The following is a 26,252-nucleotide window of genomic DNA, read 5'->3' as shown; positions in this document are numbered from 1 at the left end:
CAGCATTCAGATAAAATATAAATCTCAATTTGGAACTGTGGAACACCCTGCCTTTAGAACTTTGCATCATTACAGATGTGGCACTATTTAAAGCTAAACTTAAAACCTATTTATTAGACTTGCTTTTGATATTCGTTAGTACAAAATTTTACTGACACTTGTGTTCTTATCATTTTATGTTTTAATGTTTAATTTTTATTTTTTAAGACTGTAAAGCACTTTGGGCAGCCTCCTGGTTGGAATAAGGTGCTATATAATTAAAGTCTGATTGATTGATTACATTTCCAAAAAATGGACACTTACGACTTGCTTTGTGATCCAGGGTCACATATAAGAATCACCTTTCAGTTCTGCACTTTTAAACATAAACCCCAAATTAAGATGCATGGTATTTTTTGGCAATAGCCAATTGTATGGGTCAAAATAATGACTTTTTCGATCACACTTAACAATAAGGTCTCATTAGTTAAAGTTAATGTATCATGAACTTATAATGAACAAAACTTGTAGAGCATTTATTAATCATACTTCAATATTTACTAATGCATTATTACAGTAACATCCAAATTCACGTTTGTTAACATTAGTTAATGCAGTGTGTGTTAGCAGAACTAATTAATGAAAATACAGTTGTTCATTGTTAAAGTTAACTAACACGCATTAATGTTCACGCATTAACATTAACTACAACCTTATTGTAAAGTGTTACCATTTTTTTCCTTTTGTCAAAAATCATATAAGGTAAAGATCTTGTTCCATGAAAACATTTAGTATTTCCTACCAAAAATATATCCAACATATATAACTCAGTTTTTGATTAGTAATATCTTTGCTAAGAACTTAGCTTAGACACTTTTTTAGCCAATTTTCTTAGTAATTTGATTTGTTTCAATCCACAAATTCCAGATATTCACATAATTGTATCTCAGAGAAATATTTTCCAATCCAAACAAACCCTACATCGAATGAAATATTATTTATCTGCTTGTTAAGTCGTGACGTATGGAATGCTGTTGATTGAGTGCTTGGACCCAGAAGCCGCTTCGTGTGACGTTACCCTTAGCTTTCAGATAAAATATAGATCTCAATTTCCTTGCTTTGTGATCCAGGGTCACATAAGAATCACCTTTCAGTACAGTATTTTTAAATGTAAACCACAAATTAAACTGCTCTCATCCCTTACTCACCCTCAAGTTGTTCTGTATGTTTAGAGCTGACTTTCTACGGCCTCTGACATCATCAACACCATAACTTTACATCATCACTGTCATCCTGAAGGAAAGAAGTTTTGCATTACGTAATTATGTCATTAAGTACATCAGTACAGTCTTTTGTTTCAAAAATGAAACGTAAAACCCTAATTTCCATGATATGCCCCTTTTAACAGTTTACATAAACAGCTTTATATAATTACGAATATGCAAAACTGATCTCGGAGAACACAAATCCCCGAGTGAATCTTGCGCTGAATTCTAATGGAGCGACTGAGACATAAATTATTTTCATCCATGTCACTCGGACGCAACACTAAATAAAACATCTATCGGTAATGCAGGCCATTTTTCATTAGCAAACCTTATAAATACAATAAACCGTTGGAATTAGGGAACAGCGTCTTCAGCCATGCTTTAATTATGAAGCGCTGGGGAGGGACGCAACCTTAATAAAACATCAGCATGCCTGAGAGCAGGAAGCGTCGGCCCGCTGCGGTGCTCACTATGGGCTGCCCACGCTGAATCCCAAAACTCCCATCAGCCCTGGCGCAGTGTGAGCTGACATGGTCATTCCTCTTGCGGAGGGAAGACACCTGCTCCTACTGCGACAGGCAGATAACAGCAAACAAGCTAACATGGACGAGACGCCCAACGCCACGTTCCATATTTGACGTACTGTACTGTGAATACAGGCATAGATGGAGATGATTAGCATTGTGCTGGCATTGAGGAGAGCTTCAAGAGGTTGAGTTTGTGCGCAAGTTGTGCATACATTGAACGAAAAGGTCGAGAAATGTAAAACAGTAGCGTTCGTATGCACTCAAAAATATTTTTGCTGATTGTTCAAACTACTTATTTAAAATAAAATGAGCTGAATCAACACAATTCTTGAGGTTTTTTGGAGGCAACTTATTTGTTTTATGTTCAATCCACTTCAATTTGTAAATACATTTAAGTTACAATTAGGCACTGTCGCCTCACAACAAGAAGGTCGCTGGTTCGAGTCCCGGCTAGGTCAGTTGCAGTGTTGCCAGATGTAGCTGACTTTTTCCAGCCCATAAGCTGTCCAAAACCCACCCTAACGCAGAAAAAAACACCCAAATTAGAGTAATATTTAATTTATTTAAATCTAAATTAACCTAGTTACTTTAACTGTCATAATTTATTTAACCATGCAGCAACCAACACCAGTAGTCACAAAACCACAACATAACCGGATCACATCGAAACACTGCTCCCCTCTCACCCTAACACTACACTTAATGTTGCGTAGATACACTACCTATAGAGTATGTTTTACTTTCGAAATGGGGTATAAATTTATATGCGAGTCGTCCCATTTGGCATTTTAAAATCTTTTGAATATAATTAGGTGCTGCTTGTCAAACGCTGTTTGTTCTTGCTGTTAATTGCGGAAAAGATGATCGATAAAAGTGTCATAAACCGCTGTGAGTTTAACTGCAGGTGCTGCGTGATGCTCTTGCACGCAAAGGGGTGTCAGATTTGTCCGGCGAGTCAGTTTTTTATATCACTTAATCTTCTTTTCTACATTTTATCTTAATGCTACATTTTAAATGATTAGTTTTCTTAAAAACAATTTACAACTAAAAGTAATACATATATATTTTTTATAAATTTGACTGCTGGACAGCTCCATGATTGGCTGTGGTGGATATTTATTTTTATTATAATATAATTACATAACAGGGCAGCACGGTGGCACAGTGGGTAGAACAATAGCCTCACAGCAAGAAGGTCGCTGGTTCGAGCCCCGGCTGGGTTAGTTGGCATTTCTGTGTGGAGTTTGCATGTCCTCCCTGTGTTCGCGTGGGTTTCTTTCGGGTGCTCCGGTTTACCCCACAGTTCAAAGACATGCGGTACAGGTGAATTGGATGAACTAAATTGGCCGAAATGTATGAGTATGTATGTGAATGCGAGTGTTTATGGGTGTTTCCCAGTATTGGGCTGCAGCTGGAAGGGCATCAGCTGCATAAAATATATGCTAGAATAGTTGGCGTTTCATTCCGCTGTGGTGACTCCTGATAAATAAGGGACTAAGCTGAAGGAAAATGAATGAATTAATTAAAGTATTGTATAGCATTTACTGTTAGGTAACACAGGAGTCACCAACATGGTGTCTGCGAGCACTAGGTCGCCCGCAAGGATCACACGAGTTGCCCGCGGGCCTGTTCTAAAAATAGCTCACCATAGCCACTAACAGTAACCAGTAAGCTTCATCTAATTTTTTTTTAGCTATTATTTTTAAATCACACTTGCATTGGTGTAAAAGGGAAGGCAAAACTGTGCTTAAAGACAGGAATGAATGTAATCTCCACTCTCTCTGATGTCCAACTCGGGGCGACTTCAATGGTTAGAAGAGTGTCGGTTATGTTAAAAATGCTGTAGATTTGGTAATTTTTTGATAATTTCAGTAAAATCTGAAAGTTGATTTATGTTACACAATTGATAATCTGTACAAACATGGTACAACGTAGTACATGATTTTATAAAAAATGCTAGTGGCTAGTGAAAATATGGTAGAAGTGATCATTTGAAAATGTAAATACTTGCAGAGATTTATAGAAATAAAGTGTTGCATATTGATATTTCTCCGTTTCCTACCTTATTAAATCATTGTTGACAACTATTGTGAGAAATCATTAACATGACCAGTGTCTTCAGATAGATGAATATCATTAATTATTATTAATAATAAATAATTAAAAGTAGATTGGGCAAACTTGTTATTTGAGACGTGTGTATCAAACTGGTAGCCCTTCACATTAATCGGTACCCAAGAAGTAGCTCTCAGTTTCAAAAAGGTTAGTGACCCCTGGTATAATAATTGAAAGACAAAAAATATTTCAATTCTAAATGAGTTATAGAATAGATATATAAATATGTATAACACAGAGCTATATATATTTACTAAAAATGTCCAAATGAGCATGCACAATTAAACATTCAGCCAAAAATGTGTGTATTTTAATGATTGTGTATGTGTTCACTATGAAAACTTTCAATTGAGATCATCTTAACAATGAAGGGCATATCACAATATTGTTGAAAGTACCATTTAATGCAACCACCCCTTTATAATGAATTCTACATGGCAGTTTGACTGTATATAAGCCTCTGATGTTATGTATATGCATGCATCATGAAAAGCTTGCTTATCTGAGTTCCTCTCTAGTGCTTGTCCCTTTTAGTGCTGCGGGCTGCAGTATAGTGTCTTTAGTGATGCCCTTTATTTGTGGTCAGCGAATAGCTGAGATCAGGTTGATTTAGGGTCTGATGCACGATACTGTCGGGCTATTTGATCCCTGCACTGACGAGCTCATCCTTCTGTCTGCTGACTAGACACGGCCACCTCCAGCGACACATCGACTGCAGGCAGCTCAGCCATCCCTGAATCCCTCCCCAATACACCAGGTGACACGTGCAGAGACTGCATTAGCATCTTACAGTAGATAGATAGATAGATAGATAGATAGATAGATAGATAGATAGATAGATAGATAGATAGATAGATAGATAGATAGATAGATAGATAGATAGATAGATCCTCCTAGTTCCTTGTTTTGCATGGAAATCAACATGAAATGTCATTCGCAACCCCTTTTTGGTGCGTAATATGAAGGCAGGATGTTCAGCGAGAAGATGTAGGATGAAATAGTTGCTTAAAAATGTGCAGGACTTAAAGCAAATTAAGCAAACTGTCAAAATCTGTAGGATAATGTCAGTGACTGCTGAAAGCAATTTTGAATTTCCAATTAAATGTTCTGTACACCATTTACAACCCCCTAAAACAGGCATACAATTATAATATGATGCAATTCTTATAGGATTAACTGGATTGTGCAAACATTTTTACAATTTATAATTGCATTTGAAAAGTTGATTGGGGTTGGATTTCATTTCATGTTGACTTTCAAGTGATAGTTTACTGAAAATAAAAATGTGCTGTTGATTTACTCACTCAGGCCATAAAAGATTTTTTTTTTCTTCAATTAAACATTACAGAGAATTTTTTTAGCTTTAAATGTCACCCTTGGTGATTCATAAAATGGAAATGACAGGCTAATTGGCACTTTAAAATGTAAAAATAAATAAATTATATACACTGAAAAAAAGAATTTATTGGATTTACTAAATTCTTTTAATGTAGGTGGTTGCAAAAAGTTTATATGGGCTAAATTTAAACATTAAATTTATTTAATTTCAACTTAATTATTCAACTTATTTAGTTGTTTGTTTGTTTGTTTAAATTCAGCCCATACAAATTGTTTGCAAACACTTAACTTAAAAGGATTTAGCAAATCCAACAATTTATTTATTTTTTTAGTGCAGGCAATGCAAAATGAATACCTTTGGCTCATTGACACAGTAAGGTTTTGTAAAGAAAAATCATCAATCTTTAGCAAAACTGATGTTTTATTATTTTTTAAAATTATATTAATATATTATATTATACACAAAGTATAATTTTGATGAGCATTTTGTTTCTTCGATATGTTTTGTGACTCTTAAAGTGCTGGTAACCATTGACTTGCCTTTTACGACTGATCAAGGACTACAGTTTCAGAAAACAATCCTCTTTAATATTTAAATGGGAGAAACATCTTTGGTGGCCAAGGGCAAATAGAATTTTTTGGGTGTAAAGTATTACCTTTAAATGTTCATTTCATTGCTGTTTAGTAGATGGATTGTAGTATGTCTGTAACCGTGATGTTTTAGACAGTTTTAGTTTTGTAGTTGAAATCATAGGGCTGCACAATATATCCTTTCAGCATCGATATCGTAATGTGGGAATCTGCAATAGTCAGCAGGACCTGCGATATCGAGTTGTGATTATTAACCAGAAACCACAGTTCAGAACACAAAATATTTGACAACCCAGGTTTATTGTGGATACGTACCTATCTACATTTCTGCGAACAGCAAAATACGTTACCGGAGGAACATCTGATTGTAGTTTTTGTTTTTGCAAATCCACCAGAGGCCACTGTGTGCTTTTTAATTATCTTGTATTTCTCTCAAACACCGCCTTCTCGCATAAATCCACCAGAGGGTGCAATATACACTTCACCCAATCAGGCAAGCTTGGTGTCGACTCACTGACTGACCCACCCATACCCATCCCTAAACCCAACTGATAGTGTTTTCAAATGCAATCTAGAAAAAGAAAAGCTGTCACAGTTGCGTGGTTTCACCACGTTTTCAGCCTGTTGTTTATTTATTCATAATCGTTTTTTGCAAACTGGTAACACCGGAAAAGCCATCCACACAGAGGTAAGTGGTCAGCAACAAGGAACAGAAGCCGTCAGTGGCATTATACTGCCCCATTGCGTTCGTTTTAAAGTCGAAATGCAGCCAGTCGTACCTCCGGCTACACAATTCACACTCTCCAGAACTGTAGATCGGGATACGTATCCACAATGAGCATATTTGTAGAGTCATTGCAAAGTTTAACCCTAATTTGGATTTGGAGTTTTTAAGCTCTGTTACATTTCAAACAAACACAAGACATTATAGGGTTTGTAGCTTTAACAAAGATTAATTGTATTTATTTTAACAATAAAGACTATATTGTGTTATTATACATTTTTTTTATTTAACTTCTGTACCTCAATACTGATAAACTCCAAAGAAAATGTTAGAATGAGCCAATATCGTGCAGCCCTAATTCATAACAGTCACTGAAAAGTAAAACTTAGAGCTATAAACTTTAGGATATTCTGAAAATTATGCAACCAAATGTAGCTAGATGAAGACATCATCACTTGTTACAGACTTCATATTCGTTTGCATAAGTACAAGTATGTTTTCCAAAGCTAAAATTAAAAATAGACGTGTTAACAGTAGGAGGTATCTGGCCCTCTTTACTTACTCTCTCGGCTCTCGCTGTAATTGTACTGTCCCAAGTGCTACTTGTGACAAGCTTTCTGCCCACAATGCCAGCTGCTACCATCTCAAGCCAGACAGACACCTCGTCTTTAACTACGATGCCATCTCCGTCTAATCCAGCACTCACACTTGTCCCCACCGCACCTGATCAGCCAGGTAAGACAACTAGACAACTTCCTGCCACAATCACAGTTTCTTGACAATCTTACTCAAGACAATAACATTTTTTGGGGAGGGGGGGTTGAAACATCCACCAGAACTGGGTTTGCAAAGACATTTTAACTTTGACATGCTTAATATATGCAAGCATGTGTCCATCTATTTAAGTTGGACATTCTTGATTTATTCTGCCTCACTTGTGTTAATAACAGAGAGGTGAAATATTCAACAGGGAGCATGTTTAAAGTCATACTTTGAGTTTTGTTCTTTTGCCCTTCTGGTTGTGAGATTGCATACATTACAGTTATTCTATTAGAAGGTCTGCTGAATCTGTACAAGCTTTCAGCAGAGCCTAAGAACCTTTAAATAAGTGTGTCTTCATTGTATGCAGGGTTTATAATGGGTAGAATGATTAACAATCAACTTTAAAAACACATCTGAACAAAAAACATTTCTGACAACATTTCCCAATCATTTTAATCCAACAATGCTTGTGATACAGCCATGTTAATAGACTCTGTATGATAGCATACTTGAATCAGAGGTAATCCAAGCCTAAAATCTAAAGTAAATGAATGTTAACATTGTAATAATCTAAAATAAATGGAAACGTTCTTCAAAGAACCATTGGTTACAATAAACAACCTTTAGTTTTAGATGTAATGCAATCTTTATGAAGCATGTGTATTGACATTTTTGTCCAAATATTTAAATAATTATTTGCATTTATCTAGTGTGACACTGAAAAAAGTGAAACTACTGTGTCTTTCATTCAATGCACATTTTTATATTGGATTATAGATTTGTATCTGATTTTAACCTTAAAAGGAAAAAAAAACCTTTAGGAAAACTTTAAAACATTAGTTTTTCTCAAAGTTATATTTTAACTTTAAACCAGCAGTTTAAAAAAAAGATCACTCACACATCCACAGCCAGTGGGGGGAAAAGGAGACAGAGTGCATAGGGCGCTGGCAATTTAGGGGCCCTGAAATCTCACTGGCTACACCCCTCCACAACCATTCCAAAATACTGGTAAATTCAGACATCCTTAACCATAAATGAGCTCTAAATGGCTGCGCTTGTATTTGTAAACAAGTCACACGGTCGATGGTCTCACTTTTATTTCAAACTTTAGCTTTTATGTAGCTGATTTTGTCCAAGAGATGGACCAAAATACTATATATAAAAAAATAAATATATCGCTAGCATATGAAGTCAGAAGCGCTAACCGCAGCTAAAAACAGCTTCGTTTACACATACAGTATGACTACATTACAAATGCTGAGGATTTAAAGGAACACTTTTGCATCTCGAGATGTACATTTGAGTGTGTGCTGCAGCTTTCATGTTTTTTAAAACATTAAAAATATTTAAAAAAGAAAAAAAAAATCAAAAAGGGGCTAATAATTCTGACTGTATATAATAAAAAAATAATAGTTACTATCTTTATAGTAAGCTTTTTTTTTTACTTTGTGTGAATTTATTTATTTATTCCACAATAAACATTTTTGACCACAATAAATATTTTTGATTTAGATTAAGTGAAGTTTATTTATAAACTAATTTCGAGAGAATCACATGCTTATGATTGACCACGTCCGGTCTGGCATTAGCTAAAGCATTATTCAACAATCAGATAATTCATAACTCACCATAAATAACCAGAGTTTCTTAGCTCAGTTATCTTCGTCTTGAAGAATCCCCCCTTCCACCCCTTCTCCTCCTCCCTTTTCCTCGATATGACGGCATGGTGGCCCAGTGGTTAGCACTGTTGCCTCACAGCAAGAACGTCACTGGTTCAAGTGTTCACCAGACCAGTCGACATTTCTGTGTGGAGTTTGCATGTTCTCCCTTTGCTCGTGTGGGTTTCACCCGGGTTCTCTGGTTTCAACCCACAGTCCAAAGACATGTGACATTTGAATTGACCAAACAAAATTGGCACCATAGATGAGCTCTTAATCAGCAGTATATATCTCCTTAGCAATCTCAATTTTTTAATTAGCCATAAATATGCAGGGGAGTTCTCAAGACCTATCTGAGCTCAAACTCCCCTCTCACCCTACAAATGGAAGGGAGCCCTGAGCTCAAGGATCTTATGAGCTCAGGGCTCTCTCCCAGGACAGCATGCCCAACACACTTTATAATCAATTATCAGCTAAGTGTGAACTCTAAACACTGTTGTTGTAACAAATTACAGTATTTTTTAAGTTCAAAGTGTGACTGTTTCAGTGTAAATCACCATAGACAGGTTTGCCAAATAAACCAATGCAAACAGGATGCAAATCACTCAGCAGGTTTAGTTTAATGTTGGATTACTGTATAGTGTGAATGTTGTGTAAACAGTTCACCTGATTAAGCATGAAGATTGCCATTTGAACTATGGTGCACAATAAAAAAAAGCAGCCTGAGACATCTGAAAGGGTTTCAATCTGATTCCAAACTAAAATGATTGTGACCAAAATACATAAGACATTTACAGTAAATGATCTAAAGACATTTGAAAGAACTAAAAATAAAACATATATAAATATATAACATAAATAAACATAACATATACCAAGATGCAATGGTAAAAAGCTAGAATGCTCAATCATACACCTATAATAGTTTAAAAGGGGCATGGGAAAATAAATGTGTTTCTTATCTCTCCCTTTACCACACAAAAGACCTTGAGGAAAGCAGTGCATGCAGGGAGCACTCTAATGTAATACCAGTCATGACTGATGGCTGTAATGGTGCACTATATTTTGATGTGAGGTATAGCAGGGCGTAGAGATTAAATGTGATTACTGCTGAGCTAAATCACTCATTAATATATATGGGCCAAAGTGGCAAGTAACATAGCATGTGCTTAAGCTATACGTCTCAAGACTTATAGCTCCTCAAGTGTTGAAGTCAGCAGGGCAGAGGCTTGCGTCGCATGGTGATTTGATGATGATGCCGCACTGATGCTTAACAAACTGTTACCAATTTAAATAGGTTTGTAGTTGAAAAAAGGACAATTACAGCTTGTAGACTTAAAAGGAGGTTTGAGATACAATGCAAATAAACCAAATTGTCAATAAACAGCATGCATGTATTGACAGCTTAGTTGTATTGAAGAGTAAGCTCATAGAAAAAAAAAAATATATATATATATATACACATATATATTAATCCTTAATTTGAAACGATTGCAGAGAGACCGACTTTTGCGTCATTCAAATCACAGGTATGAAAGCATTTAAGCTTTCCTGTAAAATATAATGATGACAGAAGAAGTTGTGGTGGGTTATTCAGGATGTGGTGGGTTTCGTAGGTTATTAAAGGTGTTTTCTGTTACTTCTTGTTTAGCCTGCATTAATGCATTCAGTGTAAGCTACACGATCAATCATTAAAAGATGGGGATCTTAACACCCATGCAACATGAATTATAAATAATGGTGATTTGCATATGTTAATTAATCCTTCGAATCGCTGCTTTCAAATCTGTGTTTGAAAACCGCAAAAATCAAGAAAGAGATTCAATCTTTAGTCTTTTGAGTTATTGCGAAGTTCCTGTACAAATAGTCAAATAACACAGACGTGGATAACAGTTTATAGTTTAGATAAAACCACTGATGTTTATGGTAAAGATTAAAATCACCATCTTATGCATTTTATTTGATGCTTAAAAATGAAAGTTATAGGCAGCAATTACATTATTTAACCAAAAGGTAGCAACAATCGGCTATCAAAAATATGCCCCCTGAATAATTCTTCAAAAATGACAAAACTAGCAATGAAAAGTTTTGAGTGAATAACTGAATCATTTATTAAAAATGAGACTAAAATAAATATGGCTTGTACAAATTATAATGTTAGATTTATACATTTAGTGTTATCAGCAACAGTAGTAGTAACTGAATTTTTCAAAATACTGAATATTTTACAATTTATTTTCATTCAGCTGATTATTTCTTCATTTTATTTTTATGAAAAAAAAATTGTCTTGCATTACTGTTTTTGTAATAAATGGAAAGCAAATTACATTTGTCTTCACCTATTTTTGGTTGATCTGAAAAATGTTTCGATCCGTGACCAAAAAACCATAATGTGATCCCAACTGTGAGATTTGTGATCTGTTACACCACTTATATATACAGCTATATATATATATATATATGCAATAAGCATATGCTCATTTATTGCATTTTTTGCAGTATGTATTTCTTACAAAGCAGAATGATTTTCCGATCGGATTTGCTAAACAGCAGGTGTTCAGTTTTGTTGACTACAAAGCAGTTGTGACTTTTTTCGCTTTATGTAATCAAAACAATATGCCAGCGCCTCACCTATCATACCATTTCTGCCTCTAACACCAGGTGCGGGTAGCATCCACCTTTCGAACTTAACTCTGCTGAAGCTGTAACTATGAAAATGGCAAGCCAAGCCTCAGGAGATAAATCATTAAATACTCTGTTATTGTGAAACCCAATCACTTTGGAGAGCACATGGCATGGCGGTAGAAGCTCAGCTGAAGGCCGGAGCTCAATTCTTTCAGATCTATTTTTGAATAGCGATTAAATGAACAGCTGCTAAATATTTCATAAGAGAAAAGAGACCGGGTCATGGTAAGGAAGACCAAAAAGGGTCCAATTTATTGAACTTACGGAGAGAGAGATAGATACATGAAACCATAACAGGAAAGCGCAGCGAGTCCTGTCCTTGAACGCTTGTACAGGGGCACGGGCAGGAAGTGATTCTATCAGGGCTTGTGTATCCCGTTTCTGCTGAACTGGAAATGGCGAAAGGTTGAATCGCTGCAATAACATCTATTATGTACGGAATGCAAGCCCAAAGGGCAGCAATGGCATCCATAGGCATATTTACTGCTTTTGACTGAACGGTTTAGATATCTGACTCTTTATATTCTGTCCACAATTACAGTTTCCGCAGCACCCGATGTGATACCCGATGCAGCCACCACAGCAACTGACACCGTCATTGCAACAACTGCCTTTGGTGCAAGCAATCCACAATCTGCTCTTCCTGAGGTTACTGATGCACTTGCTTCATCATCTGATGCCACTGCAACAATACTTAATATGGTCATCCGAGCAACCATAGCAACAATTCCTTCTGCAACCATGGCAGCTTCTGAAACAACATCAGATAACACCATTCAACTGCCAACATCTCCTTCTTATGATGCAGTTTCACCTCCACTGGAAACCAGTGCAGAGGTTACAGAAAATATGGCAGCTGCTCCTTCAACTGATGCAACAATGAAGACAGTTGATGCACTCCCTCCAGACATTGATGTGGTTGTCTCAGCAACTAGTGTTCCTTTACCTCCACCATCTGATGGAGATGCACCTGTAATTGATGCTGACACCACTATAACAGATGCTCCTGCGCCAGTGGCTGGTTCTATTGCACCTGCAAGAGACTCAGATGCTCTTGCGACTGCTGCAGTGGCTCTTGAAACTGATGAGGATGCCGAAGTTACAAATGTGTCAGATGAAACCAAAGCAGCTCCTGAAGGTCCAGTTGATGGTGCTGAAGTAGTCATGAGAGTTGAAGAAGCTGTCAGCACTGACGTAGACTCACCTACATTGGATGCAACTCTTCTGACAGGTGAGCCTGATGCTGCTCCTACACCAGAGAGTAAACCTCCACCTGAGACCAAGAAGGAAAAAACTGCTACAAATTTGGAGGCCAAAGATAAAGATGCTCCATCCGCTCCATCTGAAGTAGAAGAGAAGATTGAAGATCTTCTTGTTGAGACCAAGGAGGAAAAAATGGAAACAAATTTGTTCAAAGAAGATAAAGATGCTCCTGACATTAAACCTCCATCTGAAGTAGAAGAGAAACGTGACGTTCCTCTTGTTGAGGCCAAGGAGGAAAAGACAGAATCAAATTTGGAGAACGAAGATAAAGATAGTCCTGAGATTAAACCTCCATTTGAAATAGAAGAGAAACGTGATGTTCCTCTTGTTGAGATCAAGGAGAAAGAAACAGCTATGAATTTCGAGAATGAAGATAAAGATGCTCCTGACATTAAACCTCCATCTGAAGTAGAAGAGAAGAGTGAAGATCTTCTTGTTGAGACCAAGGAGGAAAAACTGGAAACAAATGTGCAGAAGAAAGATAAAGATGCTCCTGCCAATAAATCTCCATCTGGAGTAGAAGAGAAGAGTGAAGTTCCTCTCGGTGAGACCACGGAGGATAAACGGTCAACCAATCTGGAGAATAAAGATACTCTTGACATTAAATCTTCTGAAAAAGAAAAGAATGAAGATCCTCTTGTTGAGACCAAGGAGGAAAAAACAACAAAGAAAGGCGAAGATGCTTCAGACAGTAAACCTCCATTAAGAGTAAGAGAAAACAGTCAAGGACCCAAAATGGAAAAACCCGAAACAAATTTGAAGAAAGATAATGATACCCCTGATATTAAACTTTCATCTGAAGTAGGGGAGAAGAGTGAATTTCCTATTGCTGAGACCAAGGAGAAAAAAGAGATAACAAATTTGGAAAAGAAAGATAAAGATGCCTCTGACCGTAAATCTTCATCCAAAGTAGGAGAAAACAGTGAAGAGTCCAAGAAATCGAAGACAGCATCAAATTTGGAGAAGAAAGATAAAGATGCAGAAGCCTCAGGTATCCACAGGAATTCTGACATCTGAATTGTCTAACAAATATATACACAATAATACGTTTCGAAAGCAGCTTCAAATGTTACATATTGAGCACAACTCATTAAAGTTTGTCACACAACCCAAATTGCCTTCAAAACAGTAAGCAAAGACCTTCACTCTGAACGGAATTGTAAATGAATATGTCACCATTTACTCAGCATCATGTCTTTTCAAACCTGTTTGACTTGCTTTCTTCTGTGGAACTCAAAGGTTGACGTTACTCCAAATGACAGCGTTTTTGGAATATTCTATACAGATAAAAGATTTTATATGAATTCTTTTCCACAGAAGAACATAGTCATCATATGTATCCAGAATCACAGAAGGATGGGGAAATAATGACGGAGCTGTCATTTCTTGTGAACAACCCACTTAGACTTTTTTAACAAACCTCAAAAGTTTTAGATTTCTAGAGTTTTTGGTAACATTTTAAAATACCTACACACTATGAACCATTTATTAAGCATGAGCAAATAGTGAATTCATTATTTGTTAAGCATTAACTCTACATTAATAGACATTAGTAAGCAGTTTATAAATACAGCTGTATTCTTGACATAAAAGCACATGTGTAATGTACTTAATGATCATGTTTTCATACTTTGTTAATGATTCATTTTTCATTAGTAAATTAAGTACTGCATTATTTACACACCAGTTATTTAACAATAGTTGGTGTTTTAAGATCATTGAAAATGTGTTAGTAAATGATTAATAAACTATTCAAATTAATATTTATAATTCTTATTAATCAGGCATATACTAATAGTTAATTTGTATGTTAATAAATGCTTTATTAACTCAACTTCATCCAGTTTGGTGACCTAATCCAAAGTGAGAACTATTTATGCTTTATAAATCCCTTATAAATGACATTTAAAGGCTCAGTTAAATTCTAAATTGGGAAAAAGAACATAAACAACTTTTGTATTTCTATTCATTTGAAGATACACAAGTGAAACTATATAATATATAAATATTTGCAACCTTATCTAAAATAAAAATACAATGTATGGTTTAGACATCGTTTAAACATATTGTTCTGTTAAATTACTATATTGTTGTTTTTTTCTATCCAATTTGATGTTACATTTTGAGACTCATGTTATTCAGCAATGTTTAAACTTCCCAGTAATTGTACTTTTTAGATAAGATTGCTAAGATGATTGTTTATTTGACACTGAGCCTTTAATTGTCCTCACTTTAGATTAGGTCAAAAAACTGCAGAGTTGTGTTATTAAAGCATTTATTAACATGCATAGTAACAATTACTATATACCTGAAAAATAAGATATACAGTTGAAGAATTATTAGCCCCCGTTTATTTTTTCCCCAATTTCTGTTTAACAGAGAGAATTTTTTTTCAACACATTTCTAAACAAAATAGTATTAATAACTCATTTAAATATCTTTGCCATGATGACAGTAAATAATATTTGACTAGATATTTTTCACTTCTATACAGCTTAAAGTGACATTTAAAGGCTTAACTAGGTTAATTAGGTTAACTAGGCAGGCTAGGGTAATTAGGCAAGTTATTGTATAACAATGGTTTGTTTTGTAGATTATCAAAAAATGCTAATAATAATTGATAAATGATTCATAGTGTGTAGTTTTATAAAGTGTTACCGAATTTTTAATAAAGACGCTATTATTTGTTTTATTGGCACTATTACTGAAGCAGTCTATTGTTGCTTTATTATGCTACCTCACAACTCAAAATTTTGGAAGAACAGCTTTATTTGGAAAAGTCTCTTAGGCCCCGTTTACACTGTCAAGTCTTGATGCCAATTCCATTTTGTTGCTATATCTGAATGTTTTGCCTGTCCGTTTACACGTTCTTTTAATTGTGACCCATTTCCGATTCATGTGTTTACACTTGCCATCAATTTTACGACGTCACACATGCATAAAGGCGGGCTCTAGCATCTGCGCCATTTCTTTTCATCTAGCCAAGATGAAAGAAATTGTCTTGCTTTAAGCTCTGTGAAATATGCGAAGTTCGCCCAACTTTAAAATGATTTTGAGGCGGAGGAGGAGGGAAAGGGCCATCATTGCAGTTTGCACCTATGGTTTATATATGGTGTCCTCCACCATTTAGAGGAATTTGTGGGTACGAGAGAGATCTCAGGTCTGGTGGGAGCAAATTGTGGCGACTGACCACTTTCCTCCTTCATGTTTCCTCTGTTATTGTTGTTTACAGCGTCGGCGTCTCCACACACACTCTTCCTTCTACGTTATTAAACCACGGAGAAGTACCACATTGTCGCAGGTTTAATGATGCACAAAACGGAATGCCTCAATAAATCCGATCTGCCTGTTTACATGATAGTCGCATTATCACATATCCGATTTATTTCCACATATGAAGGAGGCCTGAAACCGATCTCTGAATATTCGAATGCATGCATTTTTTCGTATTTACACGGCCATAGAACAGATCCGATCTGTGTCACATATGAGCAAAAAAAATCCGAATTGCGTCAGATTTAACTGGCAGTGTAAACGGGGCCTTATTTTCAACAAAGCTCTACACTGTAAAAAATTATATGACCAATTAGTCTTGACAGCATATGTTTTAGTTCATTGTAACTAATTAGACTAAGTTAATCATGTTCTTACTTAATTTTATAAGTTACACAAGCTGTTTTAAGTCAGTTTAACTTAATGTAAGTTCAATGGACTCATAAGGTTAATTTGATTCAGCTTAAAAATTTAAGGCAATCAGAATTTTTTTTACGGTGTAGCCATTATGTCTTCAGTGTCTTCAGTGTTTCTTATTGAATATTCTGATATTGGCGATGAATAAAAATCAAATGAAAAATAATGATTTGTGATGTGTGCTTTGTTTTCAAATACTCACAATCTCTCTGGTGTAAACAGTGTCAGGTGACATTAAGAATGACAAACTGGAGAAAACCAGAGAGGCGGAGAAAACTGAAAAGAGCAAAGAAGCCAAGGAGGAAAAGAAAGAAAAAGAAAAGCAGAAAGAGAAAGAGTTTAAAGAGTATGAGAAAAAAGGTATACATATAGTGGAGTGCTTGTAGTCTGAGTAGCTAGATTATAGAAACAAACCGATATTGCACTCATCCGACACAACAGCTAGATTTTTTTTTAAATGACTGTGGTCTGGAAGTGCATTTCTGCTCGACTGCATTGTACTGTACCTTCCAGTAATGTTGCTATGGATGAGATGGAGTATCTGTTAGTGAAGAACATTTACAGCTTGTAGTGTATTGATCGGTTTAGCTGCCATTAGGTCTTAGAAACTCGAAACCCCGCTTTCCTTCAGTTTTAGGCAGTTTTGTTTACAGTGTAAGTTTTCTTAAGTATCAGTGTATCTGGTTTCACGTTTTCAGCCCTTACAGTTAACTTTTCCACACTGTTCAGCGATTCATACAGTAGTACTAGCCAATAATCGCTTAACGTTGCTTTTATTCCAAAGTTGTTGCAAGGTTTTTGATCCCCGGGGGGCCGAAAACGCAGTTGTCAAGAATAGCGTACATCAAATTTCAAGGTAAGACAGTGCTTTAAATCAAGATGGCAAAAAAAAGATGGGTTTCGGTGACACTTCATATGAATGATGTATTTATATGCATTAGCGCTCCTGTAGGCAATGCTTATCAAAGGACAATTGGGGTTTGATTTCTGTTTCGGAGAATGTGGACAGACACTAATATGGAAACTGTGGAAAAAAACTGCTGCCTAAATGTTATTCATTTCCTCTCTTCCATGTCGCCCTTTCTTGTCTTTCTCCTTTCTTTGTGCTGGCATGCTGTTGTTTTTTTGCTTTGTCTCATAAGGTAAGCGGCTTATGATGTATTGTGTTTGCTAGAAAACAGAAGGATCTCCCCCAGGCTGTATAATCAAAAGTGTCCTCCTCTAGAAACGAGCTACTTTGCATTTTCTACTTGTCGAGTGTTAGACAGCTGTCTGCTGAAGATGCGAGATCGTTTGTGAAACATCGCTCCATCCCTTCGCCAATCTGGGAAGTAATTGAGCATTTATATTTAATTAGCTGCTCTTGCCCCCCGTCCCACTGCTTAGCTGACTGTGACACAGCAGGACCCCACGTCGCTAGCATCTTTAAAACATGCTATCAATTATTTAAAGCCCCAAGTGTCCAAACAGCAAAGAATCAGAAAAAAAGCACAGCTTCTCAAACACATCTGTAACTGCAGCTCATTATCTGTGTTTATGAGTGTCGTGTTAATGTTGAACTGAGGCCTGATAACTATGACTACTTTACTGTTCAATAAAGTAAGTTTGCTTTGGGTTGTCTAAATGTTATGACTGTGTATGTTTAAAGACACTCCAAGTGTCTTTAAAATTTAATCTATTGAGAAATATTTCACCATTAAAAAAAGGATTTTACATAATATCTGAATATTCAGCCTCATCAACAAGTAGGTCAAATGGAGGGTCTGGCGTGTGAAGACAATATTCATGTATGAATATTTTGACAGCATCTACAGATAAAGTTTCTTCATATATATTGGATCCCTGCATAAATAAAACTGTGTATTGGGAACTCAGACAAAAAAGGGTTAGTTCACTCAAAATTACGTTTGGTTTTAAACCAATTCAATTCCTTCTTATTTCTATAGCGCTTTTATAATGTAGATTGTGTCAAAGCAGCTTAACATAGAAGTTCTAGTAAATTGAAATTGAAACTGTGTCAGTCCAGTTTTCAGAGTTGAAGTTGACTTGTGAAAGCTGTCCATTTATAATTACAAACTAGAAACAGTCAGTTAATTATGACTGAAACCATTGTAAAGCTTGTTCTTGCACACCTGTAAAATGTAAGCGATCTATGAGGATATTATGTTCGATAGTGTCGAATGCAGCACTGAGGTCAAGTAAAATTAGTAACGAGATGCAACTTCTGTCAGCAGCTTAGAGCAAATCGTTGGTTACTTTCACTAATGCGATTTCCGTACTATGATGAGGCCTGAAACCTGACTGGAACACTTCAAAAACATTGTTTATCTGTTCATAATTGAGCAGAAACAACTTTTTCTAGTATTTTAGACATAAATGGAAGATTCAAAATAGGTCTATAATTAGCTAAGTTGCTGGGATCAAGTTGTGATTTCTTAACAGGCTTAACAATAATAACAATAACAAAATCTTTATTATTTACTTTATTTATTTTTCACATCAACTTCTATAGTAGGCAAAAAATACTATGGATGTAAATGGGTCACAACAAGCAGCATTTTACAAAATAAAGCGACTTCTTTTAGTCGCTATTTAAGTAGGTTAAATAGGTTTTGAACAAGTTAAAGGTAAATGATGACCTAATTAAAAATTTTGAGTGAACTATCCCTTTAAAATATAAATTGATTTGAATAATTATTACATTTGATTAATGAATAAATTAATGGAGCTACAGAAATGTTTATTGATAGCTTGAAACATTAGCAGATGAATCTGCAGAGGTGTCACAATATTTTTTAAAGTGCCTTAAATTAATGTTATAAAATAATTTAGCACTAATATTAAAATGGAGACTAGAATATATAGATATAAAAATATCTGTTAATATACAGTTTCCGTATTTTGTGATTCCCAAATGTTTTCCATTTATTTACTGTTGTGATTTGCATTATGGGACCCTAATCTCAGCTCTGTTAACTTTTGATGGTGAAAATTCACCTCTACAGTCCACAAAGTGACTTTTACTGACATTTTAAGTAGTTTGAAGTAATATAATGTAAAATAATTTTTATATAGAGAAATAAGTCTTTAAAATAGCATAAAATGTGCTGGTAGTTTATTACCAGGTTTTTGTACCATTTATACAACACCAATGCAGACAATATTTCACTTCAAACCATAAAAAAAATATTAATAAAAGTCACTTTTTCAAACGTTTCAAGGTTAAATGTTGTTGGAAGAAGCATTAGCATAAAGCGTAAATAAATGGGAAAAAAATTACTAATAAAAACATGAATCACCAAATACAGAAAACTGCTAATTTACGGATACTTTTTGCAGTGTAGGCTATCACACCGGCCATTTCTGATCCAGGGTTGACCCTTCCTCCATCCACCTTGGTGGTTTGCTGTTGCTGACTCAGACAAGCTTTACAGTCCTTCCCACAGGAATGTACTGGAGATTTCCATCAGCAGTGTAATTTTCAGCACAATGAGTTCACAAAGTGGTAAAAAATGATTGGATATTATTATTCCCAGTTGGGCTGAATAGATTACATGGCAAGCCATTTTTATTTAGCATTTTCTTTAAATTACACTATAATGAAAAACTAAAAAGAGTACATCAGAATTGAGGCAAATGCAGTCAAATTCATGATTCCATTATCATTAATCAACCAAACTGTCCTAATATTTCTACAAGTATTTCAATGGCCCCATTTGCAACCTTTTTTGGTACAATTTTGTTAATCCAATTAAAGTGAGAGTTCACTTAAAAGCAAAAATGTACTCACTCACTAAAGCAGATTCAAACTTTTAGGACTTTCTGTTTTTCTAAAATGACAAAACGTCCATTGTAAAGAAATAAAATAAAAATGAATTAAATTTCTTCCTTTGTGTTAAATAGGACAAAAAAAAAAAAAAAAAAAAAAACCTCAAACTGGTCAAGAAAAAAGTGAAGGGTGAGTAAATGATGGCAGAATTAAAATTTGAGTGAACTATCCCTGTAACTGGACAATGCAAAATCAAGTACACTACCTGACAAAAGTCTTTTCATCAATCCCAGTTTTAAGAGCAACAAATAATAACTTGACTTCTTGTTAATCATTTGGAAAAGGGGCAGAAGGTGGCTTTTTCAGATGAATCATCTGTTGAACTGCATCCAAATTGTCACAAATACTGCAGAAGGCCTATGGAACCCATATGACCCAAGATTCTCACTGAAATCAATCAAGTTTGGTGAAGAAAAAAATCATGGTTTGGGGTTACATTCAGTATAGTGGCGTGCGAGAGATCTGCAGAGTGGATGGCAACATCAACAGCCTGAGATATCAAGACATTTGTGCTGCCCATTACATTACAAACCACAGGAGAGGGCAAATTCTTCAACAGGATAGCGCTCCTTCTCATACTTCAGTCTCCACCTCAAAGTTCCTGAAAGCAAAGAAGGTCAAGATGCTCCAGGATTGGCCAGCCCAGTCACCAGACATAAACATTATTGAGCATGTCTGGGGTAAGATGGAAGAGGCATTGAAGATGAATCCAAAGAATCTTGATGAACTCTGGGAGTCCTGCAAGAACGCTGTCTTTGCCATCCCAGATGACTTCATTAATAAGTTGAGCCATTGCAGAGATGTATGGATGCAGTCCTCCAAGCTCATGGGAGTAATACACAATATTAATTCTTTTTCCACTGCAGCATGACTTTATATTCTATACTCTATATTATTTCAGTTGACAAAGCCAGATCTTACTGTCCTAATTAAACAATTCAAAATCAAAGCATGATCATATTTTATTTTGGTTAAATAAGCGTAATCTAGAGGCCTTTGCCTTTCATAAAAGCCACTTCTGATACCAAATGATCAACTAGAAGTCAAGTTATTATTTGTTGTTCCTAAAACTTGGACAGGTGACAGGACTTTTGTCAGGAATTGTATAGTCAGAAGAAACACATTTGAAAGTATGCCAGTGGAGGAAATGATAATGCATCTCAGATGACGATTTGTGAAAAACAGGTGTAAATAGAGCTTATTAGCATTGATAGAGCTTATTAGCAATAGAGTAGTTATTAGCATTGAGTTATTTTAAGTAAACGTATTACACATGTTGATTTAAGAATTAATGTTACACATACAGTAGTTCAGACTCAGCTAGTGCTGAAAATATCTGTAAAATTGCTTTATAGATTCAAACTAAATCAAAGTGATGGTTTTCTGATAACAGTGCATGATGGCAGTTTCTAAGGTAGAACTGATCTGTAACGTCTGTAAAATGGGCTTTTGCGAATGGTGAACTTCATAATAGTTCTTTTATTCCTTCTATAGTTATTCAACTAAATAAGGCCAAGTTTATAGTCTACAATCATACCCATGTCCTCTCATCCATGAGTGTCTTTTCCCCTTGCTCTCCCTCACCCTTTCGTTCCTGATCCATGGACTAACACCTTACTGTATCTACTCTTTCTCCATCAGACTGCGAGTGCAACGGTCACTCAAATCGCTGCAGTTACATTGATTTCATCAACATTGTGACTTGTGTGAGCTGCAAACACAACACTAGAGGGCAGAACTGCCAGCACTGCCGCCTCGGATACTTCCGGAATGCTTCGGCCGAGCTGGACGATGAGAATGTTTGCATAGGTCAGTCAGCTATCACTCCACGCTAACCCGATTCACTGTTCCCCCTGACACCACAGCCATGCAGAAATTGTCCTTTCTGGCCAAATGATATGTGTGGAAAGGTTGACAAATCTTTCCTCCTGTGCATATGGTTCAACATTTGGTCTGCCACCCTCTTGCCATACATATTTGACAATTTCTGGAAGTCCACTGGAATTTTAGATATACTAATATCATCTCATTCATCTGATAAACTTTACTACAATCTCCCAAGAATTTTTTTGTCAGACTCCCTTCCAAAACGAAACAACTTGCATTAGGGCTGCACAATGTATGGTTTCAGCATTGACATCGCAATATATGCAGTGTGGAGTTGGGATTATAGTTGATGATCAGCAATGAAGAATGAACAGTGTTATTTTACATTACATTTGATTATTTTAAAAAATAAAGGTGGGACGAAATATTGATACACTGATGTATCGCGATAATTCCACCTGATATACATTATCGATATTCATTTAAAAGGTACAAAAGATCTGAATGAATTCATCAGCCTTGCACTGCAACCCTTTACCTCTTAGACAACAGTATATAAGGTGGCGCTTCTCGTAATGGAGGATCGAAAAGACATCAATGTTGCAATTCTACAAAATATATGTGCTGTTAATAACAGAAATACATCTAATAACTTTTTGATGCATTTTTCCCCTTCAAATAAAAATATAATGATACATGATATTTCTTGTGATATATTGCTGATATTATGATCTATCATTAATTGTGGGCAAAGTATCATGGTAATATCATATCATGTGTTAACCTATGATTCCCACCCCGTTCAATTACTGCACCCGATTATCTGACTACTTAGTTCAAATTTATTTATGCTCGCAATTTGTTGGATTCACTCCACTACAAGATTTTTCCTATTCAATAGTAAATAGAGCTATTCTAAATTGTGGCAAAATTGTTTTAATATTGCAATATTTATTGCAGAAAAATAAAATATCACAATGTCAGATTTTTCTAATGTCGTGCAGCCCTAACTTGCATTTTCAGCCCTCCAGCTATTCACTACTTGGGAATTGTGCTATACAGCACACTGTAAAATCTGCAGTATGTCAATTAACAGGTATTGTATTTTGTTTTCCATTTCTTTATGGTTGTGAATTGCATTTTGGGAGCTTGATCTCTTTTCTGTCGACTTTTGATGTTGAAAATTCAACCCGAGGAATAGGTTACATATTGGGTTCATCCAATACCGCATTGAGGAAAGAGAGTTTAGCTTATTATCAAAGAGCTGCGCTACAAATATCCCAAAATGCAGTTTATTTCAGGAAATCATTGATACATTGCTTGTGATACTTCACACGGTCACGTACGTATACAAATCCTGAACAGAGACAGTACTGACAGTTGATGTGTCGAAACAACGGACCAAAAGCGGACCATGCGTTCTATTACAATGTCTGTGGGCAGCAAGTCAATAGTATGCTTGCACGCACGCACGCACGCACACATGCATGCAGACACACACACCAAGCAGCAGCAGGTGAGAGGTGCGCCAGTCATTGAATCCAGCATATAGGGGTTATCAACTGTCCGCCATGTTCTGTCTTTATTTTTTATTATTTTGTGTTTGTCATAAAGTTATATGTAACTCAAATGGCAGCATTTTATATTTAGCTTTACGCTTGTACTGTGGCTCTGATCTGTCTAAACACCTCTCAAAGCGCTTTTTCGGAAGCAAAAAGTGAAAAAAAAAAAAAAAAAAATCAAACCCAATTTGAATTTTTTTTATGACAGACGAAAGTTTCGGAGGCAGTGTGTCACTACGATTCACACAACGTGAGGTTGAATTTAATTTTTAACGTACGAAAATTACAGACAAAACTTTCAGATTCAGTGTGCAATAACCTTAACAAAGTGACTTTTAATGGCATTTTAGTATTTTAAATTATATATTGTATAAGAAATAAGGTATCAAGAAATAAGTTGTACTGGCAGGTTTTTGTAGCGTAATATACACCACCAACCCAGACAGTATATCACTTTAAATTACTAAAAATGATCATAAAAGTCAGTTTTTCAAACTTTTCGAGTTTAGAAGTTGTTGGAAGAAAGATCAAGATCCAATAATGCAATTCAAAAACAGGAAAAAATAAAAACATGAATCACAAAATATGGAAAACTGCTAATTTATGGATATTTTTTACAGCATATTATTAAAAATAGGTAACACGTTAGTGTCCCACTATTTACTGCTGGATTTTTACCCGTTTATTATTAAAGGGATAGTTCACCCCAAAAATGTAAATTGACTCACTATTTACTTGTTTCATACCTTTTATGAGTTAGTTTCTTCTGTTAAACACAAACGTAGGAATTTCGAAGAATGCTGAAAACATGCAAGCATCGACTTCCATTGCAGAAAAAACAAATACTATTGAAGTCAATGGTTACAGGGTTTCAGCTTTCTTTTAAATATCTTCTTGTCCAACAGAAAAAAAAAATCTCTTAAAGATTTGAAATAAGTAAAGGGTGAATAAATTAGGACATACAGTCATTTTACATTTTGGGTGAACTACCACTTTAAGTGATAGTATTTTTTAAGTCCTTATTAATTATAATCTTATTGTACATCTCAAATCCTACCCAATATCTGAACCCAACTACTCCCTTACTAACTATTAATAAGCAGCAAATTAGTAGTTTATAAGGCTAAAAGTCATAACTACGGATTTGATAATAGCAAGAACTGTATCTGAAAATAAAGTGTAACAATGAAATGAAATTTGAAAACTAACAACAGTAGATGTTGTTCATTATTAGGGTAAATTTAATGTATACAACAAATATGTGTGTGTCTTTTTTTTTTTCAGTTTTAGGTACAGCCAAAAACACAATGAAAAAAAAAATCATAGAGATTCAGAAAAACAACAACAAGAAAAATCTGTGTTTTGTATACCTGGCCATTAGCTGCTGATGTCACGAAACACAATATAATGAATCCTTTTGGATAAATACACTCCAATAGCTGCTCGAGCAATCTTTCAGAACACTTTGATAAAGATACAGTGACCTCTACTGGAAAAACACACACACATAAATCACTGCGATGTGACTGACAGGCGCCCAGAGGGACAAATTAGACCCCTGTGAATACACAGTGCAAACCCTGCTTAAATGGCTGATGGAAACCACTGATCACACAAAACTGACACATCACAACTCAAAAAAATTAATTCTCCGACAAGCCTTCAGGCTATCTTTGCTTTGGGCAAAATGTTGTTGTAACTTTTGAAACATACAGAAAAATTACATTAAGAAGCATTTACTTTAAAAGGTCAAACCATACATTTTCCCTGAGGTCCACACTACTAATAATGTTTTATTTGGACCATAGAATTAAACAGGGCATTTTTTGCTGGCGTGCTTTTAAGACTTTAATATAAAAACCAAGATGTTGCATCTTGCGCTTAATAGCTGCAGTTTGCTGTTGAGTCCAATATAATTTTACAGGCCCATCAGGAACTTTGTTAGGAATACTTTCTAGCTTTCCCTGTGAAAAATATACAAAAGAGTTATGTTAATAAGAACAAACCAAGACGTTTTTTGACGTTTATGTCTAGAAAGTTCAATCAATCCCTTGCAAAAGAAAGAACATCTTTAAACAGAACCATAGCCTTTTAATTTTCAAAACAAATAATCTATAGTTTGTGGACAATTTACATTTTCAATTTTGTGCATAATCTGACTTAGATCAACATTACATTTTTTGTTTTTGTTGTTGTTGCTTTTTCTCCTTCCAAAATGTAACCTAAGTAAAGCTGTGTATTCACCAAGACGAAAAAAGTACAACTTACTGTATCTGTCAGCAGTGTTGGGGGTAACACATAAGTTACATAATAATCTTACTTTTCTAAGTAACAAGTACTTTATTACTTCTAAAAATTAAGCAATAATATATGAGTTACTTTTTTTAAAGATGTAATGCGAGTTATGAATAGGGCTACACAGAATCTGTGCGCG

The 26,252-nt window shown here is 35.4% G+C and overlaps 1 protein-coding gene across 1 annotated transcript in view; it reads left to right on the top strand.

The window, feature by feature from the left end:
• Nucleotides 1-26,252, top strand: part of ntng2a (netrin g2a) — a 118,460-nt gene that overhangs the window by 86,015 nt on the left and 6,193 nt on the right. Inside the window, exon 7 of the mRNA XM_056463986.1 lies at nucleotides 22,071-22,238. Within this exon, the coding sequence (XP_056319961.1) occupies nucleotides 22,071-22,238 (168 nt within the window). The remainder of the gene's footprint in view (nucleotides 1-22,070; nucleotides 22,239-26,252) is intronic.

Source organism: Danio aesculapii, chromosome 8 (genome assembly GCF_903798145.1).
Source record: "Danio aesculapii chromosome 8, fDanAes4.1, whole genome shotgun sequence".
Taxonomy (NCBI): Eukaryota; Metazoa; Chordata; class Actinopteri; order Cypriniformes; family Danionidae; genus Danio; species Danio aesculapii.
The sequence above is the reverse complement of the archived record's forward strand: the minus strand, read 5'-3'. Positions and strand labels throughout refer to the sequence as shown.